General features: G+C 37.1%; 1 protein-coding gene across 2 annotated transcripts in view; it reads right to left on the reverse strand.

The window, feature by feature from the left end:
• Positions 1-316: 316 nt before the first annotated feature.
• The window catches only part of PI4KA (phosphatidylinositol 4-kinase alpha), a 59,248-nt gene continuing 46,610 nt past the window's right edge, over positions 317-12,954 (reverse strand). For both annotated transcript variants that reach the window (XM_042828983.1, XM_042828984.1), the window contains 16 exons: positions 12,757-12,847; positions 11,838-12,005; positions 11,295-11,348; positions 10,467-10,587; positions 10,070-10,199; positions 7,971-8,041; positions 6,999-7,071; positions 6,818-6,888; positions 6,140-6,249; positions 5,431-5,535; positions 4,818-4,943; positions 4,384-4,504; positions 3,619-3,778; positions 2,223-2,312; positions 1,303-1,386; positions 317-1,095 (listed from right to left, as the gene is read on the reverse strand). In XM_042828983.1, the coding sequence (XP_042684917.1) occupies positions 1,044-1,095; positions 1,303-1,386; positions 2,223-2,312; positions 3,619-3,778; positions 4,384-4,504; positions 4,818-4,943; positions 5,431-5,535; positions 6,140-6,249; positions 6,818-6,888; positions 6,999-7,071; positions 7,971-8,041; positions 10,070-10,199; positions 10,467-10,587; positions 11,295-11,348; positions 11,838-12,005; positions 12,757-12,847 (1,627 nt within the window). In that variant the 3' untranslated portion in view covers positions 317-1,043. The remainder of the gene's footprint in view (positions 1,096-1,302; positions 1,387-2,222; positions 2,313-3,618; positions 3,779-4,383; positions 4,505-4,817; positions 4,944-5,430; positions 5,536-6,139; positions 6,250-6,817; positions 6,889-6,998; positions 7,072-7,970; positions 8,042-10,069; positions 10,200-10,466; positions 10,588-11,294; positions 11,349-11,837; positions 12,006-12,756; positions 12,848-12,954) is intronic.

Below are 12,954 nucleotides of genomic sequence, written 5' to 3' on the forward strand. Positions count from 1 at the left end.
CCCCGCCACCCAGGTAGGGCCGTTCTCCGACAAAAAAACTAGCTCTCATCACGACTCCCCGAAGCCGGGAAAAAAAAACACGGAGCTGAAGTACGGTGAGCAGCGCCTAGCACATTCTGTGGCCTTCTTAGGAGGAAGCAGGGGGTAGGACGTGCTCCTCTACGCAGGAAGCTTGAACAAGTGATTTCTCTCATGAGTAACATGAGACCATGGAGACAGATGAAAATCTGAAGAAAAAACATGTTTCTCCAGTAAAAAAAAAAAAAAAAAGCAAAAAAAAAGTCACATTATAATGACCAGGGCCCAGTACACAAAATGCCAGAACAAAATAGTATACTGAGTTTTATTTCATACATGTCAAAAACCTTGCGACAAAGTTTTTATTACATTTTCTTTTATTACATTTTCTAGATTAAATATGTTCAGAAGCCTCTTTTTTAAAACACACAGAAGGAAAAAAATACATTCTTCATGTACATATTAAATACCACATAGCAGGCAGCATGTACAGCGCAAAGTAGGAACATAAGGTATCACCACTATGGACAATTATCAGGTTTTTCTCCTGCAGTAAAGTTTGAGCAATTCAACATTACTGCTTCCAAAGAGAAATGCATGCCCTTCCTTCACTTCCATGTTATTTTGTGGGATCATGCAGGGAAGTTTTTTACTTTTTAAAGGTATTACAGAAATCCTTGCATCACATGAAAAATTATCGAACTCTACAACTTTACCTCTTTCACACATTCACGATTAGAGTACAGGTTGTTTCTTTTTTTTTTTTTTTTTTTTTTTTCCATTTTAAATAATGATTGCAGCCCAACTCCAAAAATCCAGGGAAAAAAAGATAAATAGAACCTGATAGACAGAAAGTAATCAGACTGATTGTTGTAGTGTCCAGGAAACAGGTACCCACATGCACACAAACATACAAAAAAGGTGGAAGATAGTAAGATGTGATTGACCATATCTTATTTATTAAAAGTCCAGAGAAAGTGCATTGGATTGCCTGCGTCACGTCAGCAGTGAATCTTTAGCATCACTCAGTATGGGATGTCATTCTGGTAGTACTGAATCATATCATAGGTCCTACTCCTAGAGAAGAAAAGCAAAGCCAGAGGTAAATGATAAAGAAAAACCAAAACACTGCAACCACTGTCAGAAAAACCACCATCAAGATCCCACAGAAATAAAATATGAGTGAAGCACAAAAACTCTATGTTTTCACCGCACTCAGTTTTGCCAGCTTAGGGGTTCACCTTTCCTTTAACTATAGAGAAAAGACATACATAAATGCCAAACCTATTGCTGAGGAAACAATTCTGGATGATCTTGATGATGAAAGTTGCAGCCTCCCGTTCGGTCATGTTGGGGCTGAATCTGTGTCTATATAGGAAAAACAACAACAGCACCACAAAAAATAGGAGTACAAATTAATGAGGTTTCTTTTGAGCATGACACAAATATGTTTCTGCAAAAGCTCAGCCCCATGTTGATTTCATTTGCTGCAAGTATGTAGTTCTTTCAAGACAACATGTACATAATAATAATATTTTGAAAGCACTTGTCTTTATTCTTACAGTGGAGGCTGAGGCTGCGAACTTTTGACCAGCTGAGTGGTAACAGCAGGTCTCTCTAGACAGCCACTGCCTCTAAAATACCTTAATACCTAGCAATGACTGTGAGTTCCAGCCCATTATACTTCGTGAATTTGTGTTTATTTTTAGGAAAATGTAGTTAAGTTATATATAGGAAATACTGACTGCAGAACTATTCTGGAGGCATTAGCCTGAAGGGCAGCTTAAAATGTATGTGTTTGCATAAACTTTTGACGTTACAACAGTCCCAGTTCAGTACTGCATCTGCCAAACAAATTTGAAGTTGCTGCTCCTCAGATTTCAACACCACTTCAGATAGAACACATTACTTCTCATTAAAGCAGATCTTTTCTTTACGTTCTTGCTTTGGTAGTGCTAAGAACTTTAAGATAAAACATGTGCTCATGTAGTCACTTAAAAACAGTTTGAACCTAATCATATGAAAAGGCCTCTGAAAATCCTGCTTTTTGAGATACCTACAAAAAAATCTTATGTTTCTATAACACTAAGAAATACAAGATATTTGAGTAGCAGGACAACAACACTTGCTGCAGGAACTGTGACAATATACATGCTATAGAGAGCAAGCATTATGAATTCCAGTGCATATACATGCTGGCTTACTTTAAAAGCTTGATTGTCTGCCCTCGGAAACATGGCAGCCCTGTATCCAGCATTAATGTAACAAGTGAGACTACAGCATCCATGTAAGGCCTAGAACAAAAAAAAGAGGACAAAAAGGTTACAGCACTTGAACTTCTGCAGCTTTAGTAGGTAAAGCAGGCAGGTTGAGAAGACTGAGGCTGGACTACTCAGTCCAGACTTTTCTGTAATTAAAACAACACATGTAATCGTCTCATATTTGTTGGCAGAGCTACATCATTGCTTGTGATCTCTTTAATTAAATTTCATTCCTTTATATTGGACTATGAGAGATTTAAAATGCTGCAAGATGAGGAGCCCTCGAGAAAGATTATATAAAGCAATACTTTGGGAAATAATACTACTTTGGCAACAGAAAGGTCCACCAGTGCATCAAAAGTGATACTACAGTAATTAGGCATCGGAAGATAATCTATTACTCTACTACATAATTGTCTGCTACATCAGCTCAGCTTCCCTTCTTCCTCCTCTCCTCCCACTCAGAGGAGCTCCCACTAAATCTATCACTACTCTGCTACTGGAGTGACATTTCTGGCTTGACATAAAACTCCCTAGATTGCGCCACTTCAAGGAAGCAAATTGTGCTCAACTCCAACACAGCCCCTTCTGGGGCTACTTGCTGAGTAAACTAATTCTGCAAGATAACATCAGTAATGTTTCACACTCGTGATGATAGAACAATCCCTTATCTGGGCTCTGTCATACTGTCCTCCTAACTATATACAACATCCACTTCACATCCATTTCGTACTCATTCTCCATGTTAAAGCAAAACTTGCAATGCCAAGTGGGAGCCCAAGCGAGAGCAGCTGCATGAACTTCTTGTGGCTTACAAGCATTCATGCTGGACCCTCAGCTCCTCATCATCTTCCTCCTCCTTGTCCTCCTCCTATGATTCTTGTTTGCTTGATGTAAAGCATAGTAAAGTTACAGATCTCTAATGTTACTGGCTGGCAATCATCGCTGAAAAGCACAGCTACAAAATCTCTAATATTTTACAAGAGAAATAGTAGCACTTTTTCCACATAATTAACTCTAGCTGAAATGGCGATTAATATGATTGTCTCAGTTGGGAAAACCAGGTTATGATTCTCCTGTAGCTCCTTGTTGCAAAGTTTTAATTAACAACATGCTAAATTGAAGAAAGATGATGATCACGTTTATAAATTGAATGTAATATATGATCTTCTCAAATGTCATGAGGTCAGAAAAAAACCACAAAGGCTGCAAAATTTGTTTCATGCAGCAGTTTGACAGACTAAGACCCTCTACAGACTGCTGTTCATTATTATTTAACATCCCATCTGGTTTTTGTTGTGCAAGCACTTCCACTTTTAAGCAGTTAATAATGCTTTACCTGACTGCCAGATAGCCTCTGACACACATCTCCATAAACCATTTGAATGGAGTTGCTTCCATTTTTCCTCCCATTATCATCACCATCTCATCAGTCAGCTTAATGTCGGGCTCCCAGCCCAGATTACCACCAGGTGAGCTCTCAAACATGAATCCAAAATCTGTACACAAAAGATAAGCTGCTTCAGACATTCTGGTGGTTAGTTGTGCTTTCTTCTGTCAAAGCTGACAGAAGAAAGGAAGGGTGCATTTCACATCATAATATCTATTTTCCTACCAGCATTTCAATTCCAAATGGAAAAAAAAGCTTTGATAAAGTATAAAAACACCAACAAAAGAATTATTTAACATTAAACAATACTCAAGGATGATGACATCAGATAAACAGGCTAAAACATCTGCAGTTCTAGAAAAACAAAGCTAAAGCAGATGTTACAGCCTTACGCAATCATATGAATTTACTCAACTTTAGTTCACACCCAAGCAGTAAAGAAACGTGTATATGTGTATATGTATTCGTACATCCATATTTGTATACACTTGTAAACGTATGAATACGTATAATCCACAGATGTGTATTCCTTCCCGAAGCTGGTAAAACCTTGTAAAACTGAAATTATGCAGGAGCAGCTAACACAAACACACATAAATATTAAAACGTCGGGTAAAACGTCCCACGTATTTAAAAGCTGAAATCTGATTAATCTCAAATTGAAATTCTATTAGCAGTACTTTACAGCAGAAGGAAAAGATGACTGTGACTGACCAATGTGAATGATGTGTCCCTTTTTGTCCAGCATGATGTTGCCATTATGCCTGTCTTTAATTTGGAGCAGAAAAAGGAGAAGACTATATGCAGCCATACTGCGGATGAAATTATAGCGAGCCTGTAAAAGCAAGAAGTCAAAGCAAATAAGAACACATAATTTAATAACTCACTCATCTCAGAAGCAGATACAGATGAACACTATTTTTCCTCCATTAATGATTAATTTGAATCTATGTTCAAATATATATACTGTCCACATACCTACAGCTGCAGTAATTTCTTTAGCTAGCTTTCTCATAGCTAAAAATGAACTGCCTACATCAGAAGCCAGGTACAGCATTGCAGTAGTAATTATCTAGTTATTTGTCATTATTTCTTATGGGTAGAACATTACTCAGTTGAAACCGTACGACTGCAAACTGATATTTTACCTTCTGGAATGCAAGAGTAGACTCATCTCCATATTGCCTTGTAAAGTAATCGTACATCCCAAAGTCTGTCTGCCTGCCCAGCTGGTCACGGGATGTACAGTCAGGAATGCATTCAATAACACCACACTGAAGGGAAGAAGAAAAACAGGTCTGTACAGCATACTCCCAACATACATTTTCTACGTGGCTCTTGGCAGTCACAGAGGTCTCCCAAGAGATTTGGGAAAGCCTTCACATCAACAAATACAGAATTTCTAGTATGTTCACTAAAAAAAAAACAAAAAACAAAAAACAAAAAACTACACCCAATGTTTCAGAATTTCCATGCAACATAAGACACAAGCAATTTGTGATTTTCTACAGACTTGCACAAAGTTGTCCCAAAAATCAAGCAACAAACATGAATAACCACAAGCAGCAAAATTTCTGAGCCAAAAGCCTTAGAAAAGAAGAAAGTAGAACAAGGACTGTGTCAATAGTACTCTAAGTGTTTGGTGTGACGTGCATAGTATTTCTTTGCAGAAATGTTAACTTATGTGTGCAGGTAAAGATTACTTTTTGTTTTTAAATTAGGAACTACTTTCTACAGCAGTAGAGTTAACTGCTCACTTACCCCAGGAGCTGTGGCCACCACTCTATATGGAAACACAAAAAGATCCAAGCCTACCAGCTGAAATATATTCTTGAAGAGATCAATGATTTGTAAAGCTAACATGTCCTGTTATGTAAGAAAAAAATTGCACAAGAATTACAGGGGTTACGGATCACAAGTCAGATGACAGAAATGTTCTGAAGAACTCTGAAGTGAACACAACTTTCCCCAGAAGGTTGTGCATACACTGTGGCTCTGGGGAAAATCAAAAAAGGAAAAGTAAAGGATGCTCAAACGGGTAGCAAACAAAACCAAAGATTTAACTGCTGACAACCTTTCTATCGTTCTTTGATTAAGAGGAATACTAACAACTTCAGAGATAATAGCCATCATTCTCCTTTAACCAAAAAGGACTAAGCTTCAATGTACAAGATAGTACAAGATATCACCTTGGAAATTACTCTGACATTACCAACTGTTAAATTGAAAAATGAACTCTAAAAAGATTTGTACATCATGGCATTACATGAACTAACTTGTAAAAATAACATTTGTATCCAAGTCAAATTTTCCAGAATAATATAACACAATTCTCTCCCCTAGTCCATACCTAGTAGGGATTCTCAAAATTCCAAAGAAAAAGCATTTCCAAGCTCAAATTATTTCCTTCTTTTATATCGTCACCTACAAATTTGTTTTTATATAACTGCAAAGTGTAGTAGCTTTGTACCTGTCTGCAGTCATCACCCACTTTGAAGATAGCTGCTTGCCAACAGATTTTCTTACTGTCCACTCCTTCTTCTGCACTTTCATCGATGGAATCAGAACGACATCGCAGACCTGCAAAAAGAATAAAAAGCAAAACTCAGATGCACACCTCAGTTAGTATTTTCATACCATGACAAGTGCCCTACACTCAAAATCACATTTTACACTGAAGTACCACTATAAGAACTTCTGCTTTGCAAGATGAATTTCATAAGGCAGTTTCCTTTCTGTATTAGAGTTGGAACGTATACATCAAAAATCAATCTTCATGATTTACTTGATAAATGCCCAAATTACACTAAGCTAGTCACTTAGATTACCCTGCAAAAAGCCACAGAAAGGCAATTAATTTATATGTCAGTGTAAAGTAACTGCACATTTTTTTCAGGATACTTCTGTGGCGTGCTTCCAGGGACTAAAAAAAAAAAAAAAAACAAACAGAAAAAAACCCAGAAGTTCTCAAAAATTTTCTTCTCTTTCCATTTTATGCATTTTTATTTTTGAGCTGAGCCACTGCAGATTAAGTTCGATATGGAAGCATTTCTTTAATGCAGCAGCACAGGTCACTAAAAGCAGGCAATTTTAAAGAAAGTGCTGACTCTTACTTAATAGCATCAGTGATTAAAACACATTTACTAACCTTCTTTTTCAAGCTCGCTAACTCCACATCGTTTCACTTTAAATTTGGCCAGGTAGGGTGCTTTTGCTGCACTACATTGTAATAAATAAAAAGATGATGAGTGCAAGTTAGCCAAATGAGGATTTATAGAAAGACTAAATATCATGAATTAACTTAATGGAAGAATAAAAGAGCACACTACCTCTGCATAGGGGTCCCTGATTTGTAATCAATGTCCAGAACAATGGCTTCAGGATTGCTGGGCAGGTAGCAGCCTGCAAAATGGAGCAGAGAGTAAAGAAAAGATTTATTGGCCAGAGTGACAGTGATACTTGGAGAACAACTGTTCTTACTGTCTACAGCTTCATTACATACTTTTGAATTAAATGAATGCTAGAGATAAACTGGAGGATACGGTCTGTATGTCACAAAGAATGTAGAACACTTCCCATTGGTCAATGATTTCCATTAATTTCTGGCATACAGTTTTGAACTAATACTGCAGAATCTGTACCATAGAAATGCACAGATAGGACTTCTCTTACAAGAGTTTCTAGCAAGAGGTAGCAGCATATTCCAGTGCACTGTTAGCAGAAGAAAAATGGTAGGAGAACTGAAACCTATCAGACAGAGGTCAAAGTGCATTTTAAAAGAAAGATTCAGAAGGGGAAAATATGGTTAAAATATATGTCTATGTGTTTGTGTATATATATACATACACGTACAAATAAATGAAAGGACTTTGAGATAGTCAAGGTCATGTTTCAAGGGCATGTCTGAAGCAAGAAAAAGGAAAACGAAGGCAACTGGACATGTTTTATTCTCAAGATAAATTTTTAAAGATATTTAATCTCTTTCAATAAAAGGTGGTCCAAAAGAAAACTGTTAACTTCCCCTCTTCAGATATACTTTGCTGTTTTTACCTGTGTTACCTAATTTGACTGTAAGCACTTTGGGGAAAACTTTGGTGCATAATATAGAAATTAACAGCTGGTAAAAATATTCAAATTGCTTCAAGAGAAACAATCAACTGTAAGAAGAACAGCAACCTTGTCACCAGCACCAGAACTGTAAGCAGCCACTTGCCAGACATTTAGCATTTATTTACAGAAAATTTTGCACTGACACTGAATGCAAAAAGACCACTACATTATATGATGAAATCACTTCTTACCAGGCTGCACTTTCACCTCAGACAGAGCACTCAAACAAGCTTTTTTTCTTTCATCTCCTTTAGGAAACGGCCTAGGAAGATTAATAATATTTTATATAACTATATTCTATATACTATTGTGTGTACTTCCCTGGTGTTCTGTTTCAAATTTATACAATGACAAAGATGTCTTACTGCACCACTGTCTTACTGAAGTCCTTGCTTTGTAGATACAACATTAACTGGATGTATAGGCAGCTGTCAAATCCAAACAGCTTAAGAGCAGTGAATTAAATATGAAGATACTTCCTGCAGAGAAATTTGCACATAAAGTACGCTTTTGTCAACAGTGTAATAGTATAGTTATGCCAATATAATTCTCCTTTGTGGAACTTACACCAGAATAAGAACACTGCTTTGGAAGTGGGATAAGCTAACTGAAAAAGGACAAGCCAACAAAATACCTATGCAATTACACACCCAATTTGTTCACATACTTTGCATGATTGCAGATGTCAACTGGATAATTGGTAACATGGTTAACAAGTAGTACATGCAATTACCCAATTTGCACAGGCACCTGTGTTAACCATCTATTGAAATCAGCCATGCAATTGCACACATTTGGTGTAGCACCACAGAACTGAAAGTTATTACTTATGCTCTATTTTTAAGCAGTACAGTAGATTACTGAAGCAGCAACATAACACTTACATAATCATAGATTATAAATTTACTCATTTATTCCATCTACAAAGCAAACAGCATCTCCTCTCTGTTGCCTTTACATGGGAAATGCATAAAACATGTCTGTTTTTTTAAGTACCTAAGGTGCAAAATGAAACGCTTGCAAATACAGTTATTAACAGTTGATTGATTATGATCCCATGCTAACAAAAAGTGGTTTGATTTCATCCTAAATTTCAAGGTATTCATGTCCGAGAGCCCTCTTTTAATTCATCCTGCTGGGTGAAAACATTGAAGACATGGAGCATTTGATAAGTTTCTGTGAAGCAAGTGTCCTTTAACCTGATGCCTTTACACCGCTGGATTGCAAAGCTTCATTTTAAAGGAGGTATTTTTTAAGAAATATGTATTATACAGCTTTCGAACATTTTAACACACTTGAGAATGTTCTGAAAATATGCAATAAAACCACACGTACTGATTTTAGAGCTTGCGTGCTGGGCTGCTGCCACCCACTGGCAAGATTCATAAAAGTTAAATTGAGCATCTTGCAGTCAGCAAGACTTTCAAAGATCAACAATCTGCTTATTCTGACAGTGCATCTTTCACTGTAGCCACAATTTAGATACAAAGGGAAAATACTTATGTATAAAAAAACCACAATTATTTGTATTTCACCACATGAGATCTCCTTGTGAAGGGGAAAAGTGTCACACAATTTTAGCAGAAGGTAAGTTATTTACAAGCACTTCAGGTGTTTTTGTTGATTGGTTTTTCGTCATGTTTCATTTTTATTTATGTAGAAGTCCACACAAAGTGTGGATAACATGTTAAAGGATGCAAAAAAAAAAAAAAAAAAAAAAAAAGACAGCCAGCCTGCCACACTTAAATGCAGGAGTACTGCTTTTCCTGAACCAAACTTTTCAGGAGAATGCTACATGCTTAACCAAGAAGCCCAATTAACAATGGAGGTGACAACTAGACTGATAGAATTTCAAACTATGTAAGAAATCGGATTGTTTTTCTGACTCCAATCACATATTGGAGCGCTCTTCTATGAAACTTCATTTCCTATTACTAACCACAATGTCTTTATAAAAATGGAATTAAATCTGAAGTTTACAATCATCTGCTTCCAGAATAAGAAGCAACAGCTGGTTAAGACAGAACTGCCAATTTCAAGCACAGAGATTAGGCCAGATATAAATTACCTCTAAGAGTCAAAGTAAAATGAGACCTTTCATCCTACTATGACTGTTAAGTTACACTTAAAAAAGAAAAAAATCAACTCCTTATCATGTAAGTAATTAATTCTCTTTCACTGAAGATACTATTTCAATACAACTAAAAGCAACTTAGCCTATTGACTGTGACACTGTTAATTTCCAGAAGTGCACCCCAAAAAAGCACAATTTCTGTGGTGTAACACTTACTTGATAATGGCTGAAACATTAGTGATTTTATTAAAGAAATCAAATTCCCGCTGGTAGAATTCCTTGGCTGGGCCAGATAATGAGCCAGTTATCTCCTCTACTAGCTGCTCTAGAAGTTCCCCAATGTCAGCTGCACATGAAAAAGAAAACATCTGTGTTAGAAGCTTATTTCAGAAAGCTAAGTGATACATGTGATGGGTACCAAAAAAGTAGCAATGCAAACATTGCTGCATCTCTTTTGTCAGGTAGAATACTTCAACAGAACATGCCCTCTCTCTCTATAAACTAAAGAAGTTTCCAGCTTAAAGGATTCCCTCCTGTCAGGAGAAAGGAAGGAGATTCAGCCTGAACTGAGGCAAGAAAGGGGCTAAACTACATTATATTTCAAGGAACTCACGATCTTTTTGGTGTCCTTCTTCATCCAGGTAGATATTAGTTTTCATGTTCCAGATGAATTGGTGAGCCAAGAGCTGGGATTTGGCAGCTGCCCACAAGATGTATTCTCTAACATAACCCATCTGCAATTATAGCCAGTCCAATAAGAAAAAATCATTACAAATCAAGCAGACTCAACATTACTCATACTAACAGTGATTCTTAAAAGTCAGAAATATTTAACGGATGGAAAGAAGACTGCTGCAATCTCAATCATGTTGCTAAAAGGCCTCTGAAGAATGATTCTGTACTCTAAAAGGTAAGGAATTGACCTAACACGTTTTAGCTTTATTACTGACATATTCCATCACTAGCTTTGCACATCTGTGCTATTTTCTCCATGTTCCACATGGTTTTCAAATTTCCTTAAAAACTAGGTAGCTCATACTAGGTACACAAACCAGAGGAAATGCAGTGGAACCACTGGTATTGCCTGGCACCACTAAATGCTCCTGTATTATCAGAAATGCACATACTATCTTATGGACTGCACATTTGGTGTAAAGAACTAAGTGCTTGCACAGTTCCACAGAAATTTTCTAGGCAATAAGAACAAACTTAGAGAAGAAGTTGAAGTGTACAAATGAATTCTACTCATCCCAGGGAGGGCATAAAAGAGCACATCCAAAGCAAGACAGCCTCTAAAGGCATTTGTCTTTTATGTATTAGTTATACCATAACAATAAGCAGCACTATTTTAAGCTTAAATTTTGTCTGCTTGGCAGTTTTAAAGTCTAAAAGCCGTTTCCAAAGTTTGCTTGGTTAATGTGCAGCTGCTTCATATTCTCACCTTATCATACCGCAGTGCCTGCACAATCTGTGGAATGTAGAATAAAATGGCATCCTGAAAAAGATGGTTTTTATTGTTATTGTTTTAGTACTCAAGAGGAGAAGACAGGTCACATGCACAGTGAAAAGTTTCCTTCAGTTATGTGATAGAATAAAATTGCAAATACCGCCCCCTCTTTACTTTAAACTGTATACGTGCCCTCTCTTTTAATAGAAGCATTTTTCTGCCCCGTTCAACTTCAAAGTATTAACGATAATGTCTTTTATAGTCCTCATGCAAGTCTGACTAGTATTAAAAGTTCTCTGCTGAAAGGAGAATTTGGTAGTGTTTGAGGGGAGCACTGAAGAATTCAAGTTCATGCAATTTATGACTAAATAATGACCAGGTACACAAGCCAGTAATATGTTGGACAGTCAACTTTTTCATCCCAGTCTCTTCCTGCTCTCCAACTGGGTGTGCCCATTTTGCACACATATCTTTCCACAGTGCTAAAATGAAGCCTGTGGCCACAATGACTATGGTTGCGACTACGCCAAAACTCACCGGAGGAAAAGACCGCAGGACTTTAACTCCATACTGAGCTGTTAGAGGATGAGGTGGATACATGCTTGAAAAATAGGAAAGGCCAGTTGGTGGATCTGTTGGTGCCCAGCACAGAACATGACTGAGCTCAGGTGCGTCAGCATCAATTGTATGCCAGGTAACCAAGTACTGAAAAAACAGGTCAGACCACATTAGCAGCTTACAGCACCCAGTAATATCTAGGAAATGCACATCAGATAGTAATGCTATAATCTAGCTTACTAGAGCAGGGCAAGAAAAAACATGCTATATTTTATAGAGCCACAACTATTTTATATTCTTTGGAAATCTAACGATTGGAATCATTCCACCTTCTAGATCACTACATGAAGTTAATAAGGTCAAATTACTAAAAGCATTGTAGAGAAGTATGGGGAAAAATAAGAACAGATGAGTTAAAAAAAAAAAAAAAAAAGGTGCAGCTTTCTTGTCTGTTTTAGAGGTGATGTACAGAATGCTTTACTGCAGATTAACGTAACAAGCCTCTTCCATTTTAAGAGGCTTGGCATCTCAAGAGAGCGGGTTAAGCTTAAAATAACTTCAGCAGCAGTGCTCACCATGACTTGGTCCTATGGTCTTTCTATGCATTATTCAGAAGGAGCAGAAATAGCAGGTGTACTGCAATTTATGAGCTCTGAGAAATTCCGTGTACAGTGAGAGCACACTTGGGAGCAAGCAAGCATTAACCTGCCACCTACTTTTATTCCTGTGATTTTTGCCTCAGCATCTTATTTCCACAGCTGTTTTGTCATTCTCTCCTACAGAAATACGCTTAGCATTAGAACATACACTGTTCATACACTACAGCTAAGGCTGTATTTCCAGTATAACTGAACTAAATAGCCATTTTGGGGCCCTGTACATAAATATTCATTAGTACCTTTATTGCTTCAGGAACATCACTAACAGCTCCTGGGTCCAACCGAACCAGACGAGTTACTTCTGTTCCAATAGCTTCAGTGTTCTTAAATCTACATATAAGCAGGAATACAATAACCTTATCATAAAACTTTGAAAGCCACTTCTATTTACACCAAGATGAAAGCAGCAAAGGGCAGGAAAGTAAATGCTCAACAAA

Source organism: Centrocercus urophasianus, unplaced genomic scaffold, assembly GCF_019232065.1.
Source record: "Centrocercus urophasianus isolate 14NV4802_14NV808 unplaced genomic scaffold, USGS_Curo_1.0 seq_30, whole genome shotgun sequence".
NCBI lineage: Eukaryota > Metazoa > Chordata > Aves > Galliformes > Phasianidae > Centrocercus > Centrocercus urophasianus.